The sequence below is a fragment of the Echinops telfairi genome, unplaced genomic scaffold, assembly GCF_000313985.2.
Source record: "Echinops telfairi isolate 266 unplaced genomic scaffold, ASM31398v2 ScPeMD7_7409;HRSCAF=8447, whole genome shotgun sequence".
In the NCBI taxonomy this organism is placed as follows: domain Eukaryota; kingdom Metazoa; phylum Chordata; class Mammalia; order Afrosoricida; family Tenrecidae; genus Echinops; species Echinops telfairi.
Window position 1 is genome coordinate 15869151 of NW_022111309.1, and position 15934 is coordinate 15885084.

A 15934-nucleotide genomic window follows, 5' to 3' on the forward strand; every position below is an offset into this window, starting at 1 on the left:
TAACCGGAAGGAGGTGGAAGTGTCCCACGCAGGACCTTGTTCATAAACGTCTCTCCTTCTTCGGCACTGGGAGGGCCTTCCATGCCCAACCCTTCTGAAGGTGAGTCTCATCAGCATCACCTCTGTCCCCATCAGAGCTCCTGGAGGGAGAGGCTGGTTGGGGACACAGTGGGGACCCACAATGACAGGTAGGATGAAAGGCACCAAGAGACCGTCGTGTACCCTCAGGCTTGTCCCTCCCATGGGGCCATCACCTCTCCTCACTGAAGCCTCACACTTCCACCAGAGCACACTGAGCCCCCTCCCTCCCACTGGCCTCTCTCCTCCAAGGTTTCTTCCTTCCTGGCAGCCCATCCCAGTACCACAGCCCACAGGCTCCACTGGGCTGACCCTGGCAGCCTCGATGGCTCATGGCAGATGGCGCCATGTGGACTAAACAGGAAGCCGGACAAGAAAACACTCCCCTCTCTTCCATGTGCCAGGAACTGGGATTGTTTGGATTTTAATCATAGGCACAGCTAAGAGCCAACACTCGGCCCCTCCAGCCAAAAGATAAATTTTCCACACTTAACATGTAATTCTTCCTCAAAAAACATAGACCCCTGCTACCAGGGTGATTGCTCCTGAAAAGGGGGTTTCTTTATTTTTCCAATAACTCTTTCTTAGTTAACAGTATGACAGAAACAGGACTGGAAACCCCACCTGAGGGGATGAATAACAGATTGTAAGCGAACAGATCCATTAGATTGTGTAAGATAGAGCTAAATGTGCATATATATATACATAAATATGTATATATCATATTATAATAGGGGCTCCTAGGGGTGTGATGGGGGGAGAGAGGATAAAGGGGAGCTGATATCAAAAAGTTCAAGAAGAAGAAAATGTGTTGAAGCTGATGGTGGCAGCAACTGTACAATTATGCTTGATCTAATTCAAATATGGATTGTTATAATATCTGTAAGAGTCTCCAATAAAATAATTAAAATAAAATAAAACAAAGACAGGCCAAAGTAAAAAACAAAAACCAATGTGGCAGAAATGAAATGCTCCAGGGACATGGTGCACTCACACGCCGACCACCCTGGAGGGAACATCTTCATCCCCAGGAGGCAGATCTAGCTCAGGGTGTATTGAACCCTTGAGAAGATGAGAGCAGCATCCCATGATCCTCTGGGAGCTCTCTGACATTTTCTTTAAATATATATCCACTAAACTGCTGTTTCTAAAATTCCCTGAAACGGGTCGCCAGGGCAGCACACCATTGATTTTGTCTCCAATGATTTTTTAGAAGGAATGCTGGGCGCGTTCTCAATAATGCAGCACTGCAGACCCAAGGGTTCCCTGGTGAGATGCTGTCCCTGACTTCCCACAGACCAGGACAGGCGCCCCAGGAGAACTGGGGGCAAGTCTCGAGTGACTCCTTCATGGGAGGGCACCTAGGTGGACAGTGCTGGCCCCCAGCATGATGGAAGTGACAGATGGACCTGAACTGGACATGTCAAAAATGCCCAAACAGTAACTGTCTTGTTATACCTATGTGCTGACCACACTTTTTAAAAAACTAAAACTGTTAAAAAGAGAGAGAAAGTAAAACACGTAATTTTTGAGAATTATTGTAAAATAGACACCTGTGTTGGAAGTAGATGTGGAAGATCAGCCGAGTGGTGAAGGATTGGAATCCACCCTCCACTTCCTATTTAATGAGCGGCCTTAATATGAGCGACAAGACTCATACACGGAGCTGAGTAGCTCAGACCTCAGAGGCAGAGTGGTGATGAAATCCCTGTCTTGTGGGATCATTGTGAGGAACAAGTTGGGCAACACACAAAGCTGAATAGATTGCGTGAGATCGGTAAGATCTCAGAAATCGGTGTGCTGGCGTTGCAATCGCCACATTCATTTACGTCTCAGGGTAAACAAAGTTAGAGACTAGCTTGGCACAGTGGTCAAGAGTTTGGAACCAATGCACCCCACCATGTATTATCTATGGTGGGCAGGAACAGGCTACCCTGAGTAGAATCGCCTCAGATGTAGGTGAACGCTGGCCTTTAGCACAGTCTATCATGTCAGTGTTTTATAGACAGGTCACTCTTTTGAGAACGTGTGCTGGTGCAAAAGGAGCCCTGGGGCCCAGTGGGGAACCCACCAGCCACTCGGGGGTGGAGAGATGCAGCAGCATCTGTAGGAAGCCTCTCAGCCTCAGGATGCTGAAGCTGTTCTACCCTGTCCTCTTGGATCCCGCGTCAGCATCGGCCCGATGGCCATCGGCACGCTCAGCTAGGGGGTTCTCATTAGTGTGCATCAGGATTTCAGGCCCACGTGACTAGAGAACTCTTATCTCTCCGCTTATTCTGGGGACTCCAGAGCAGTTGGGGCCTTACAGACAGGGCAAAGTTCTAAGGAAATCAAGCAGACTAATGCAGCACCCCGCCCTCAAACCTCCAACACTGTTAGAGAAAACCCTTGGGCTCGGACTCCTGCAATGGGCTTCTGAAGGGCACTTGGGTTGGCGGGAACCTAGACAGACAAGGGCCGTGATAATGAGTAGAGCAAGCACAGCATCCTGGGAGGCTGGCTGCACACAGTGCCCTTGCTGAGCAGTCAGGTCTGAAAAGTTCAGGTTATAACTGACTCCTCCTTGCGATGTAACAACGATGAGAAATACAACTTTCCTCTAGTTCCTAAATGCTTCCTCCCTGCTCCCACTACCATGACTCGAATTCGACCTTGCAAGTCTGGCTAGACCAGAGGATATACACTGGTACAGATAGGAACTGAAAATACAGGGAATCCAGGGCGGATGAGCCCTACAGGACCGATGGTGTGAGTGGCGAAACAGGGAGGGTAAAGGGAGAGTGGGTGGGAAAGAGGGAACCGATTACAAGGAACTATATGTGACCTCCTCCCTGGGGGACGGACAACCGAAAGGTGGGTGAGGGGAGACGTCGGACAGGGCAAGATATGACAAAATACCAATTTTATAAACTATCAAGGGCTCATGAGGGAGCGGGGAGCGGGGAGGGAGGGGAAAATGAGGACCTAATGCTGGGGGTTTAAGTGGAGAGAAAATGTTTTGAGAATGATGTACAAATGCGCTTTACACAATTGATGTGTGTATGGATTTCGATGACAGTTGTATGAGCCCCTAATAAAATGATTAAAATAAATAAATAAATAGCTGGCTCCTCCTTGATCTGCGGTCTTCCCAGGTGATGGAGGGACAAGGTAAAGGGCACACAGGCCTGAATCGCCAGCTCGAGGGAAGGCACTCGCCTGGGAAGCCTGACGCTCCAGCTCCCTCCAGGCCTTTTCAACGGGTCCCCATTTGGCCCCTCAACACGCTACACGACGCATCCTTCATGCCCAGAGATGACCCCAGTGACGCCCCGCCAACATGAGTTCTTTTTTCCCAGCAGCAATCGCAAAGTTTTCCCTCATCCAGCCAACATCCGTGTGCAAAAGTGCAGGCTGGGGGAGGGGTGCAGTGATGCGTCTTGGAAAGCAGCAAGGCTGACCAGGCCACACATTAGGGGGATAAATGCGTGACCTTGCCCCCCACCACACCCCTGAGAAGCCCCTGCTCCAGCCAAGCAAGCTCAAGTCACAGGTAGTGACAAGGACCCCCAGTCACTAGCATTGCCCCTTGGCTGAGTTGCTCACATCACATTGGATGGGGAGGCTATAGAACCTGCCTCCCGTGGCCCACAGGATGATAAAACTGAGGTCTAAGTGAAATCATACCTGATAACCTGGAGTTACCTATCATGAATATTATTATAAATTGATAAACCAAAGACCCAACTCACTACCAAGGAGTTGATTCTGGCTCTTAGTGACCCTTTGGCAGGATGGAACCACCCCCATGGGTTTCCAAGGTTGTAAATCTTTAGGGGCGTACAACAATCCTTCTTCCTCCTACTCACTGTGGACCTTGCAGGGAGTAGCCCAAGTTATAACCCACTACACCATCGTCGATCAATGTTTATTATTATCAACATCAATTTTACGTTTATAGATTCAATTGTGTCCCTCCTCTCCTGACCCCAAAAATGTAAGGTGAGACCCTCACCCCGATACCTGGGTAGATGTGATCCCATTTGGAAATGGGGTTCTGTTATGTTAGTGAGGCCATTAGCAGCCTAGAGTGTGTTCGAAACCAAATCCCAGTCTCAAGTATTTGAAAAGCAGGAGACACACCGAGGCAAGTGCGCACTGGGAAGGCGATGCCATTTGCAGATTGTCTATAAGCCAAGGAACTAAGGCTGCAGATGGGGGAGGCGGGAGCGGGCGGGGCTGGACTGGGGCTCTGGGCCTCCAGAATGGAGAGAAAATAAGTGTTTGCTCCTTAAAGTCACCCGGGAACCAGGGCACAATTCTTTATGAATTCCTTACAGATCAGAAAAACAGGTCTTACTGAAAATGGAGCTTCCTGTCTCGTGAAAGGTATTGCGCCCAGAAAGAGGATCAAAAGCCAAGCATTGGATGGGTACATTCCACCAGCCAGCCCAGCGCCCCCTTCAGGTGTGCTCCTGGTCTCCAGGTACTCCTGGTCCTTCTGGCAACCCAACCACCACACTATTAAGTTGTGGGTGGCCTTCCAAGATGAACTTACAGTTCCCGAAGAGTCAGCGTCTGGAACAGCTGCCAGGACAGGGTGGTGAGCCGGTTACTGGACAGATTTCTAAAAAACAAACAAACAAGGGCCAGGGAATTAAAGACCAAGCCCCACACGCATAACGTGCTCCGTAGTGAGCTGACGAATTTCACTGGAGTCTGGCTCTGCTGCGTTCCTTTATTCCACTAAAGATACAGCTGTTGATAGCGGGGAGAGGCCACAGATCAGCCTCGGAGACAATCCAGGGGCTCTGACAGAGTTCCATTGTAGAGCTCAAAGAAACAGTGAACTTCTCTTGGGTTTCTCCCGGTAACCTGTCCCCACCAGAGAGGCCCAAGGAGCTTTCTTGAAGCCACCCTTGTAGAGAAGGGCATGATGTCTCAAGGTGCACGGGCAAGGAGCCCCTCTTAACATTCACAGAGGTTGAAACAGCTCGGCAGGTCACCTACAGTTCCTTCCAGCCTGCCGCTCCTCCCCAGGGCAAATGCGCCCAACGGTGATCAAGACATCAGCCTTTTGTTCACACTTCTGTTCTCTTCTGAATGGCGACTGAATTGTCCTCATTAGGGCATACAGGGGAAAGGAGCAGCCGTTAGTCTTCGGAATAAAAGAAGAAACACACCCGCGGTTGTTACTTTGCCAGGCTCAACAAACAACTTTGGAAGCCGTCACAGCCCTTGAAGGCAGCCGTGCGATGCTGCTAGCGTGGAAGTGGCTCCCCAGGAATGATGCTTGTGTGCCGATGGGACCCCATTTAGGTAACCATCAGGCCACGCACACTCGAGCACTGCAGATCCATGACCGTGAGACATGTCTGCAGGAACCACAGGCTTGCACATGCACCTATATTTAGAGGGCCTTCTACCATTTGCAGATTTGTTGGGAGCCAAATCTAGGCCCCGCCCTAGAGAACCAGGGGCCGGGCCAGCCCACAAGGTCCCTCCAGAACTCAAAGCCAAGTCACAAGTGAGAAACAAGAGAGTTGCGCAGATAGAAAAGCCCATCGAGTTGACTCCCAATCACAGACACCTGATAGGGCAGAGTAGACTGCTCCTGCGGTCTTCCAAGACTGGAAACGTGTACAGGAGCAGGCAGCTGCACCTTTCTCAGCAGTTGGCGGGTTTGAACCAGCGACCTCACAGTTAGCAGCTCAATTCTTAACACACGGCGACGCCAACGCTCCTCCCAGGAACAGAATGCAGGGTACAAATACACCTCACTGCCACGGAGTCCATTCTGACTCCCTTTGGGTTTCTGAGGCTTTAAATCTTTAAAGGAGCAGACAGCCTCATCTGTCTCTCCGAATGGCTGGTGGGCTCAAACTGCTGACCTTGTGAATAACAGCTCAGGACATCACCTAGTAGGCCACCAGAGGCCCTGGGTGTCAACAAAGCAGGACTGACTTTACACAGGATGCTCTAAGGAAATATCTGAGCTGGGTCAAGTACAGCGAAGATGAGTCAGCTGCCAGCTGAGCCAGGCTGTACAAGTAGCAGGCACAAAAGGTCGAGGGGGACCAGGAGACCAAAGATCGGCCAGTTAAGAATCAGCTGGGAGAAGGGAGTGGTTTAGGATAAATGAGAAAGAAAAATGTTCCTCCACCACCACCACCACCACCACCCACACACTAAATATGTGTTGTTAATTCTATCTGGGAACAGCATTTTCTTTGCTATTGAAGGAAGCGTTAATGAGGTCATTCTCAGCGTAGGGTGTGTCTTAAGCCCAACCAGAGTCGCCACGTGACCAGAGCAGGCACAGGGAAGCAAGCAGGCATGGAGGGGGCCCTGCCATGGAGGGGGTCTCTGGGGAAGGCGGAGCAGGAGACTGAGGAACCGCAGACCATGGCTGTCCTGGACAGTAGACAGAGAAAGCGCTTTCCTCTGGGATAGGGGCTCTGCAAACGTTTAAGCCAAGCCTGTCCCTCACAACCATTCAAAAAGTATTCGAGAGCCATAAATATATTTTTACAAACCAACAAAACGACCATTATCCAGATTAATATCCTCTATTTTTTTAGTAAATGAAGTTATGATAGCTTCATTTTCAATGTTATTTCAGAGTCACATGTATGTAGCGAAAGAGCCACATACAGCTCACGAGCCAAAGTTAGCTAATCCCTGCTCTGGATCATGCACCCTGAATTCAGACTCACAGCCGCTGAGACTGTGAGGAATCCAGTCTGTCACACCCGTCCGTCCTGTGTGGTGTTCCTATGGCAGGGCCGTCGAAAAGTCCAGGTCTTCTCCTGAAGAACGATGGGAAGGCACTGCAGGTGTCATGTCAGGTAGGGAAGGACAGACGTCTAACTGCCATCTCTAAGACCAGGAGGTGGAGGCTGACACCTGGGAGACCAGCTCAGAGGCTGCTGCCAGAGGGGCTTCCGGGCCAGAGAAGGGAAGCCTGCCCCTGAAGGGGATGGCGTCAGGACAGACGCTGGAGATGTCTAATGCACTGGATCTGGGAGACAGACCCAACCAACCAGGGAGAGGAATGGTGATGGCCTTTCCTAAGGTCAATGCCAAGTCATAGCGACCCTACAGGACAGAGTAGAACTGCCCCCAAGGGTTTTCGAGACCGCTTACAGGATCAGAACGCCCCAGTAGTTTCAAACTGCTGACCTTGTGGCGAAAAGGTGGGATTGAGAGTAGGGGGCCCCTTCATGGCGGTGGCAACAAGGAGCTTCTGCTAAGGGTGACGGGGCATTCTGCAAAGGGGTCATGTTGATGGCCGGACAAAAGCCATGACCCACATTGCTGGCCTGTTCATGTGAAGCACGCTGGAATGGCCAACGTGTCCAGCATCCCCCAGAGGAAAGAGAGAGTGCCTCTTCTTTGCAAACCAGAAGCCAAGAGTTCCAGGCCAGTGGACTCGCGTGAGGCAGATGCGTGCACACTGTAAGGGGACACAATGGGCACTGAGGTAGTTAGTTTATTGTGCCACCGTGACCGATAAACATATATGAGGTTAATTGAAGGGCAGAGGGATAAATGGCTCGGTGAGCCTCACCTTTTGAGTTCTCGGGTCTCTTGCTCTCTGATGGTCGGACCAGGGTGCACCTGCCTTAGCCAGTTCCCTGCTTCAGCTGGCAAGGCTCACTTCCTGCAAGACATCCCTGAGGAGAAGCCACATGGACCTACTCTGATGCAGCCCTGGGTACTGGAGCAGCTGTGTGGAGATCCCTGCCAGTGCTGAGATGCGTATACATTCACTGACTCAGCTTTCCTCCTGCAGTCAGCATCATTGTGTCTGTTTTGTGCGATGGAGGAGGACTTTGTGGATTCGTGTCAGACATAGGGGTTAATGGATTAATGTTGGACTTGTGGGCTTGGGCAGCATTGGGTTGGGATGCTTTCTTGATGCGCACTTACCCTTTATATAAAACTCTCTCTTATACAGGGGTTTCTGTGGATTTGTTTCTCTAAAGTGCCCTGACTAACACAGGCACGTACAGGAAGACTGGGTGGGTGGGGCTTCCACATCTACCTTGGGTGGCTAAGTAACAGAGTGCCACTGAGACAGCTTGTGACTGCATTGGGACGGCCACCCCAATTTGAGGACCCAGGGTGGTGGGGAGAAGGGGACCACAGGTTGGTGTCTGTTTGGATTGACTGAGCCCGTCAGAGCAGCCTGCTCTTTCCCTGCCCTGAACACCCGCCCTCTCCATTCTGAGTCTTCAGCCCACAGAGTTCTTTGTGAGGGAGTGCCCCTCAGCGCCCGCACGCACGCCATCTCCCTGAGGGGGGCAGAACTCCTGCGCACCCCCAAGAACCCCTACAGCAGGCAACAGACTCAGCTTCACAAAGCCCCAGTCAACCTTACGTCCCAATCCAAGCCTCTGCCACCATTCCCCCACTGATCAGGAAGCCAAGGACCCATTGCCAGCAAGTGGATTCTGATGAGTATCAGGCAGAGCAGAACTGCTCCTTGGGATTTCTGAGACAATCTTTAGAGGAACAGAGAGCCCTCTCTTTTGCAGTTGGTAGGTTTGAACCTCCAACCTTACTGGGTTAACTCAAGCCCAAGTCACTGCCATTGAGTGGATGCCGACTCACAGCAGCCCTGCCCCTGTAGTTTCCGAGACGGTAGCTCTCATTGTGTTAGCAGCCCAAAATATAAAGCCCACAATGCTGGCGGGGCTCCGGACCAGAAGTTTCCCTGAGTCTGTAGCCTCTCATGATGCCCCATGTGTGTCAGGGTAGAACTGTGCTCCGTGGGTTGTCCATGGCTGATGTTTGGGGATGTAGATCACCAGGCCTTTCTTCTGAGGGGCCTCTAAGTGGACTTCCACCTCCAACGTTCTGGTTAACAGCTGAAGCCTTACGGCAGCTGAACCATCTTCACCATCCGGGGAGGCTGATCGGAAGGATTCAGAACAGCAGATTCGGCTCAGCGGCTCCTGTGCTGCAGAGCAGACTGTCCCACGGTGTTTTCTGACTGTACTCTTAGCAGAGGAGTGCCAGGCCTGCCCCTCTCAGGCACCACGGGTGGGTTTCAGCCGTAAGTGAACAGTCAAGCATCAAGCCCACCAGCAACCTTGCTCCAGGAGCTGAAAGAGGACCATCTGATGCAAAGCCACCTGCAGGGTTTTATCTTGGGTCTAGATGGCAGCGTCAGGAATCTGACAGCCCTCAGCCCTACTTCAGTTGCAGACTTTACACTGGCTATTGGGCCTGGCACGTGGCGCATGGAGTCAAAGGCAGCAGGCTCAGCGTCAGCGCTACTGATCTCCATTGGTAGTGGCCTTTGTGGTGTTTTAATGAACCCGAGTGCTTTGCCACAGCCAGGTAGAAGTGCTTTGTTTTGCTTGGCTTTTCCTGGTTGACTGCGTACGCAACCAGAGTGGAGCCAGCTGCACCCTTGCAAAGTCACTGGGGGATCCCTGCAGAACTTGGGGAAGACTTCTGGCACTGCCCGCTCACTCCCCAGCCCACTCCTGTGCTCCCTTGAATGGAGTGCTTGCTTCTGAGCTGTTCAGGGGAATGCTGGGAAACCATGCCTCCAGGAAGATGCAAAAGCAACCACCCGGAGAGAGGAGGCCTGCTGGAGGCAGATAGGCAAGCCCGGAGCAGAAGAGATCCTTGCCTAGCCCACTGCCAAGGTCAGAGCAGGCAGGGAGCAAGGGTGATAGGGAGAGCTTGAGGCAGGGAGCTGCCTGCCAGCCACGTCCTTTCTCAAAGGTCATGTTTTGCTACATTAGGTAGAAATGTCAAGAGAAAATTGGATTATGAAAGAAAGAAAATAACAGACATGCCAGGCAAATAAAGAATAAAAAATAGTATTATCTCCTTATTACAAATTGGGGGAGGGACAGGGACCCCTGGGTCAGGGGGAGCTGAGGTGCTCCAGCGTGTTCTCCTCCACCCTTCGCAGCCAGTAAGCCCTGCCTCGGGGAGAGAGCCCTTGCTCGGTTTCTCCAGGTCTGTCACATAGAGTGGCCACCACCCTCCTTGTGCACCATGCTTAGGACAACCAGGGACTTCAGCACAGCCCTGCTCTCCTTCCACCTGCTGAAACTCAGACCACCTTCTCCAGGTGCCTTAGGCAAGCCAAGTCTCAGCTGTGTCCCCACTCTGAGAGCTCCTTCTCCCCGCACCTCCATTACAACCAATGGCTGCCGCTTGTCAAGCGTTTTCCAAGTCCCCCACCAGCCATCCTGTCTTACTGCTGTGCCTGGCACACTGCTAACGACGCTAGAAGCTGTATTTCAATTACCAGTGGTTTCAGCGAGGTTCCAGACTATAAGTGACAAGGGATACAGGAAGGCTGGTCATCTGCTTCCAAAAGGAAAAAAAAAAAACAAAACCAGCTAGCGACAAGCCAACGGGTCACAACAGAATATCTGCCTGGTATAGTGCCAGGAGAGAAGCCCATTAGGCTGGATGGTATTCAGAACACCTAGGGGCCACCACAACGGACTTCAGCCTCCCAGGGATGGTGACGATGGGGCAGGCTGGGCCACGCTTTGTCCTGTTGAACATGGGGCACCGTGATTGGAGCAGATTCTGACACAGCACCCAGGTGTCACACTCTGCGAAGGGTGCTTGTACTCATTCCCCCATTCAATACTTTGAGCAACCGTATGAGCCAGGTCTTACTGTCACCCCGACTCTGCAGATGAAGAAGTCAGGGCTCCGAGCGGGAGCTGTCCAAAGTCAAACACAAGCAAGATGCTGCATAAGCCACAGCACGTACACTCGCAGGTACCCACACATACAGCCAGTCCAAGTGGGGTGCAGTACGCACGATGCGCACTGCTGTTTGCAGCAGGCCTGTTGGAGACACGGCATGGAAGCATTCACCCCCAGAAACATACACACACACCAGTAGCATAGTCAACATAGACACACAAGGCAAGCAGAGCCCATCCTGCCCAGGCGGGCATGTATAACTGCTCACGGGCAGGGCAGGTGGAGAAGATCAGGTACAGACGGCGATAGGACTCATCGCCTGTTGAGAGCCCACTGCCTCTACTTTCTTGGTAGCTGGCGCCTCACCCACATTGCCCTGCCTGCCCTGCTTATCGCACAGAGTATAATTAAGAACCACCCAACCTCAGAGCCCCATGGCGAGCGCCCCTCTGTGCTCCCTGCCCAACAGATGCATCCTCACCTGTCTCGGGCTTTGTCTCAGGTCAATGGCCAGTTTCCAGGCCACCTGACCATGGGAATTAATGTAGTGAGTGAGAGTTTACAAAACAATGCATCCAACACTTACCCCAAATCAAGCTCTGTGATACTGCCCACCCCCCCTGCCCCCACCCCATGCCTCATCCAAGCAAGGTCATCCGTTCTGAGCTGCAGAAGTCACCCTCTCCAGCCCAGCCTCAGGGGGCAGAGGTAATGAACAATGATGGGGCAGCCACAAGGATCTTTGGGAACAAGGTACAAGCCACACACGTGGCCAAACACTGGCCCTGGGGGTTTAAGATGGAGATGACCCTTTCCCCATTAAAACAGGGATCCTCTCAGGTTCCCCCCCTTCTGGCCCATGGGATCCTGAGTTCAGGAAGCAGTTCCCTATCTTCCTAAGCAAGGAGCACAATGACAGCAGGCACAGGGCCATGTGTGGAAGAACGCCGCTCAGTACCCATGGCCCTACACACTGACCCTGGTGCCACGAGGAGCCAACAAGCTACAATCTTCACTTGTCCCAAGCAAAAGTCATCCTTATAAGAAGGGCCCTCCTCCACCTCATCCAGGATCCCCAGTGACACAGAAGCTTAAGCACTCAACTATTAATGAAAAGGGTGGCAGTTCAAATTCACCCAGAGACACCTTGCAAGACAAGCCTCCGAGGAGGCTTGAGCACTGAAAACGCAGTCAAATGAAGTTCTAACTCAGCACGGAAGGGGTTAGCATGGGTTAGAAGCCACCTGGCACCCTACATTTATTTGTTTGCTTTAAGTCTCATCTACAAAGTTGTCTTCAGGACAGTCAGTCCAATGGTTTCTTAGGTTGAGAACAGGCCCCAGTCGGAACCAACTCCACTGCGATTGGCAGAGGCAGGCCCGGTGGGCAGGTCTGTGTCGGGGCTGGCGTAGGAAGGGCTCACCGGTGGCAGGTGCCTTGTCCTCCCTAGGCCATTAAAGGAGACAGCACTTCCTCCACTCAGCCAGCCATCCCTACCAGCTTACATCCACATCACAGACCCTCTGTGAACTGTGCCCCAACCTCTCACCTCCACGTCGCCCCTCCCTGCAATTCTGCAGCCCCTCTCTGCCTCTGGCTCTTGTCTCAGCCCTGCACTTGCTCTGAAAGCCTGACAGCCAAGCGGAGTGTCCAGCCCTGAGCCAGGAGAACCTCGCGGTCACTGCTCCCAGTCACTCACTTGCCCTGTCTATTCCGGGTTGTTCTACCCAAACAACCGCCTCCCAGACAGCAGCCCGCCCCTGTGATCCAGGCCAGGGCAGTCACTTGGCTGACTCCTAGGCCACCCCGTCCACCTCAGGTCTCTCCTCCAGAGAACACGGAGCATGTTCAGCTCACACCCTAATGATGAAAAGCCCACCTCACTAGCTTTTCCTGGAGGACCCTGCCGGCTGCAGGCAAGAGGGACCCCCCCCAGAGCTCCAGAGGAGTGCAGTACTGAGCATGTCCACCCAGAGAGACAAGGAAGGCCCAGCTCCCTCCCAGCCTGGCAGGTGGCTCCCAGAACTGTGATTGTGACCCCTGTCATCCTGGACACTCTGGAAGGCTTTCAGCCACGTGGGCAGCTTCCTCACGGTGAAAGGCGCAGGGCTCCCTCAGCCCTCAGATCCGCCGCCTCCTAACACTCTCTCTGCCCATCTTCTCTCATGTCACCTCCTCCAGTGCCTCTTGGAGGGGACCAGCCTCCTTCATACCCATAGCAGGGCTGAGGAATCCAGAAGAAAGGTCAAGAGAAACCCCTGGTACAGCGTGAACCAGAAGAAAACAGAACTACACAACACAAAGCCCAAACCCTTTCTGATTCCCCAATGACCCCTGTGCTCCAGAGGGTTTTCCTGATTGTAATCCTTCCGGAAGTATATTACCAAGCCTTTCTTCCGTGGGGCTTCAGGGGTGGGGGTGAGGGGGGGTTGAACCTCCAGTCTTTAGGCTGGGGTCAAGCACAAACCATTTATGCCACCCAGGGACCTCAACCCCACCCAGAGAAGGAGCAAATTGCAGGAGGACAGGGATGATGGCCTTCTGGCTGCTTTTCCAAGAGCCGGGGAGCTCCTGCTCCCGGGCCCAGCCTGCCCCAACCAGAGATGCACGCAGGATCACCCTAGCACCAGGCTGATGGCTTCTCTCAGCCTCCTGGGCGTGAACCTTGTGGGAAGGAAGGAAGGAGCAGGCCACCTGTCCCCAAGGCTAGTGCTGACCAGCGAGGAGCTGCTGGATGCCAGCCCAGGAAGCCCCGTGCCTGGGACCAAGGAGCAGGTGCTGCTGCCCAGTGCTCCTCCCGAAGGCCAAGAGTTATTGTCCTCCATCATTGATAGATTTCCTTGTACCCTCAATTAAATTGCTGTAAAAGGGGCTGGGGGTTAAAGCCATTTGAGCCATTTTTATTCAGCTAAATTACCCTGGATGGCTCATTTAATGAACTTTAATGAAGCCAAAATGCTTTCTCTAATCAAATCTCAAGTGACGTGTCTGGTGTCTTGACCTTAAGCTCAGAAGACTGCAGGCAGCTCTTCCTCAGGGCCCTGCACTGGGGGTGGAGGGTGGGAGGGCAGCATTTCCCACAGTGCATTCTTGGCAATAGAAGGGTGAGAGTGCATTAAAGGTAATACAAGATGGGGAAAAAAGAGAGTCAGATTGTTTAGGAAAATTTTGCTAAACCAAATGAGCGTTTGTTTTGTTTTTTAAACCAAGGCATCTCTGAGTGGACTTGAACTGCAAGACTTTGAGTTATCAATGAAGTAAATAATCACCATGGGATCCCAAAAAAAGCAAAACAAGTTTATATGTTGTAGAACTTCTCAGCACCCTTATTATGAGAAGGGCCCTAATTCAAGGAATCCCTTAAACTTACTGGGCCACAGAGCCTTCTCTAAGGAAAATCTAGAAGAAAGGGTCCATCCACATAAATGCAGAGTCCAGACCACGCTCTGCAGGCTGTGATCTGTAGGCCAGTAATCGGCTTTTGTGAGTAATTTGTTGGACCCTAACTGTGCCCATTGGTCAATGTGCTATGGTGCAGCGGGTTACGAGTCAGGCTGCGAACCACAAGGCCTGTAGTTTGAAACCATTAGCCCCTCCTTGGAAGATGAGCGTTTCTACTTCCACAAGGCTTGACTGTCTCAGAAGCCCACAGGGGCAGACGCAGCCTTCCCTGTGGAGCACCTCTAGGGTGTATTAGGCTCGATGGCAGTGCATTTGGTGTTTCTGTTTTCTAGCCACAGAACACAGAGGATACCAGTCCTGCAAACAAGTTCACCTCCTAATTCCCAGAATGTGTGACTCAGTCTATACCCAGAGCCTCAGGGCCTTGGCAAATGGGATTAAGAATAGGACCCATGAGACCTTGAGATTGACTTTGATTATCTAGGTACCCCCCAAAGTACTGCCAAGAGTCCTTAAAAGAGAGAGGCAGAAGACAGAGTTAGAGAGAAATAAGACTATGGAAGAAAGGCACAAAGGGTGCAACATAGATGTCTTTGAAGGTGGAGGGAGGGTGCCACAAGCCAAGGAATGTGGGAAGCCTCAGTTACTGGTTGTCATCGACCCAACGCACAGCAACCTGATGGGGCAGAGTAGAACTGCCCTGTGGGTTTCTGAGGCTGCAATCTGCCCAGACACGTGGCTAAGTCTTTTCTCTGCTGGTGGATTCAGATGCCCAAACTTTCAAGTAGCCATCAATCACTTGACTAACTTCTGGCAGGGCTTCAAACGGGTTTATCCCAATTCTAGCTCCGAAGAAGGTGCATTTCCACCTGAGCTATACGGAATCAACATTTGTTTTAACAAGATCCCCAGGTGATTTCTGGGTGTTCTGATTCGGTGTGTCTACAATGAGAATCCAGTTCTCTGCAGGGAATTGAAGCAGAATGAACCTATTTGAAGCCCTGGTATCGTCCACAAAGGTCCCTCCACCAGCCCCTTGTTGAGGTTGTCAGGTGCCATTAAGTAGTTCTGATTCACAGCGACATTCAGAACAACAGGGCAAGACACTCCCGAGCCTGGGCCCTCCCCACAACTCTTCTTGTGCGTGAGCTCACTGTTGCAGCCATTGTGCCGATCCATCTTGTCCGGGGCCTGCCTTTTTTCTGTTGCCCCTCTACTACCTCCTGACATAATGTCCAAAATACATAAGATGAGGTCTTACTATTCTTACCTCTAAGAAGCTCTCTGGCTGTACTTCTTCAAAGACAGACCTGGTTCCTTTGGCAGTCTATGGGGCTTTCAATATTCTCTCCCGGCAACACCTTGTGATCTCACAGGCTAGTGTGCTTCTTCCATGTGGGCTTTGTTGCTTCTGAGCTAGATGGTCACTTGTTTATCTTCAAGCCTTTAAGACCCCAGATGCTATCTATATCTTTGATAGCCGGGCACCATCAGCTTTCTTCACCACATTTGCTTATGCACCCATTTGTCTTCAGCGATCGTATCAGGGACGTGAGCACACAATGATATGATTTTTTGTTCGTTGATGCCTGATAACTGATCCCTTTGGCAACTCGTGATCACAAGGCTGGTGTGCTTCTTCCATGTGGCCTTTGTTGCTTCTCAGCTAGATGGCTGCTTGTTTACCTTCAAGCCTTTAAGACCCCAGATGCTATATCTTTTGATAGCGGGGCACCATCAGCTTTCTTCATCACATTTGCTTATTCACCCACTTTGTCTTCAG

At 51.7% G+C, this 15934-nt stretch overlaps 1 protein-coding gene across 1 annotated transcript in view; it reads right to left on the minus strand.

Annotated features, from left to right (window-relative positions):
* LOC101663738 (NT-3 growth factor receptor) overlaps nucleotides 1-15934 on the minus strand; it is an 89356-nt gene that overhangs the window by 24867 nt on the left and 48555 nt on the right. Inside the window, exon 4 of the mRNA XM_004709895.1 lies at nucleotides 4616-4684. Coding sequence (XP_004709952.1) covers nucleotides 4616-4684 — 69 coding nt within the window. The remainder of the gene's footprint in view (nucleotides 1-4615; nucleotides 4685-15934) is intronic.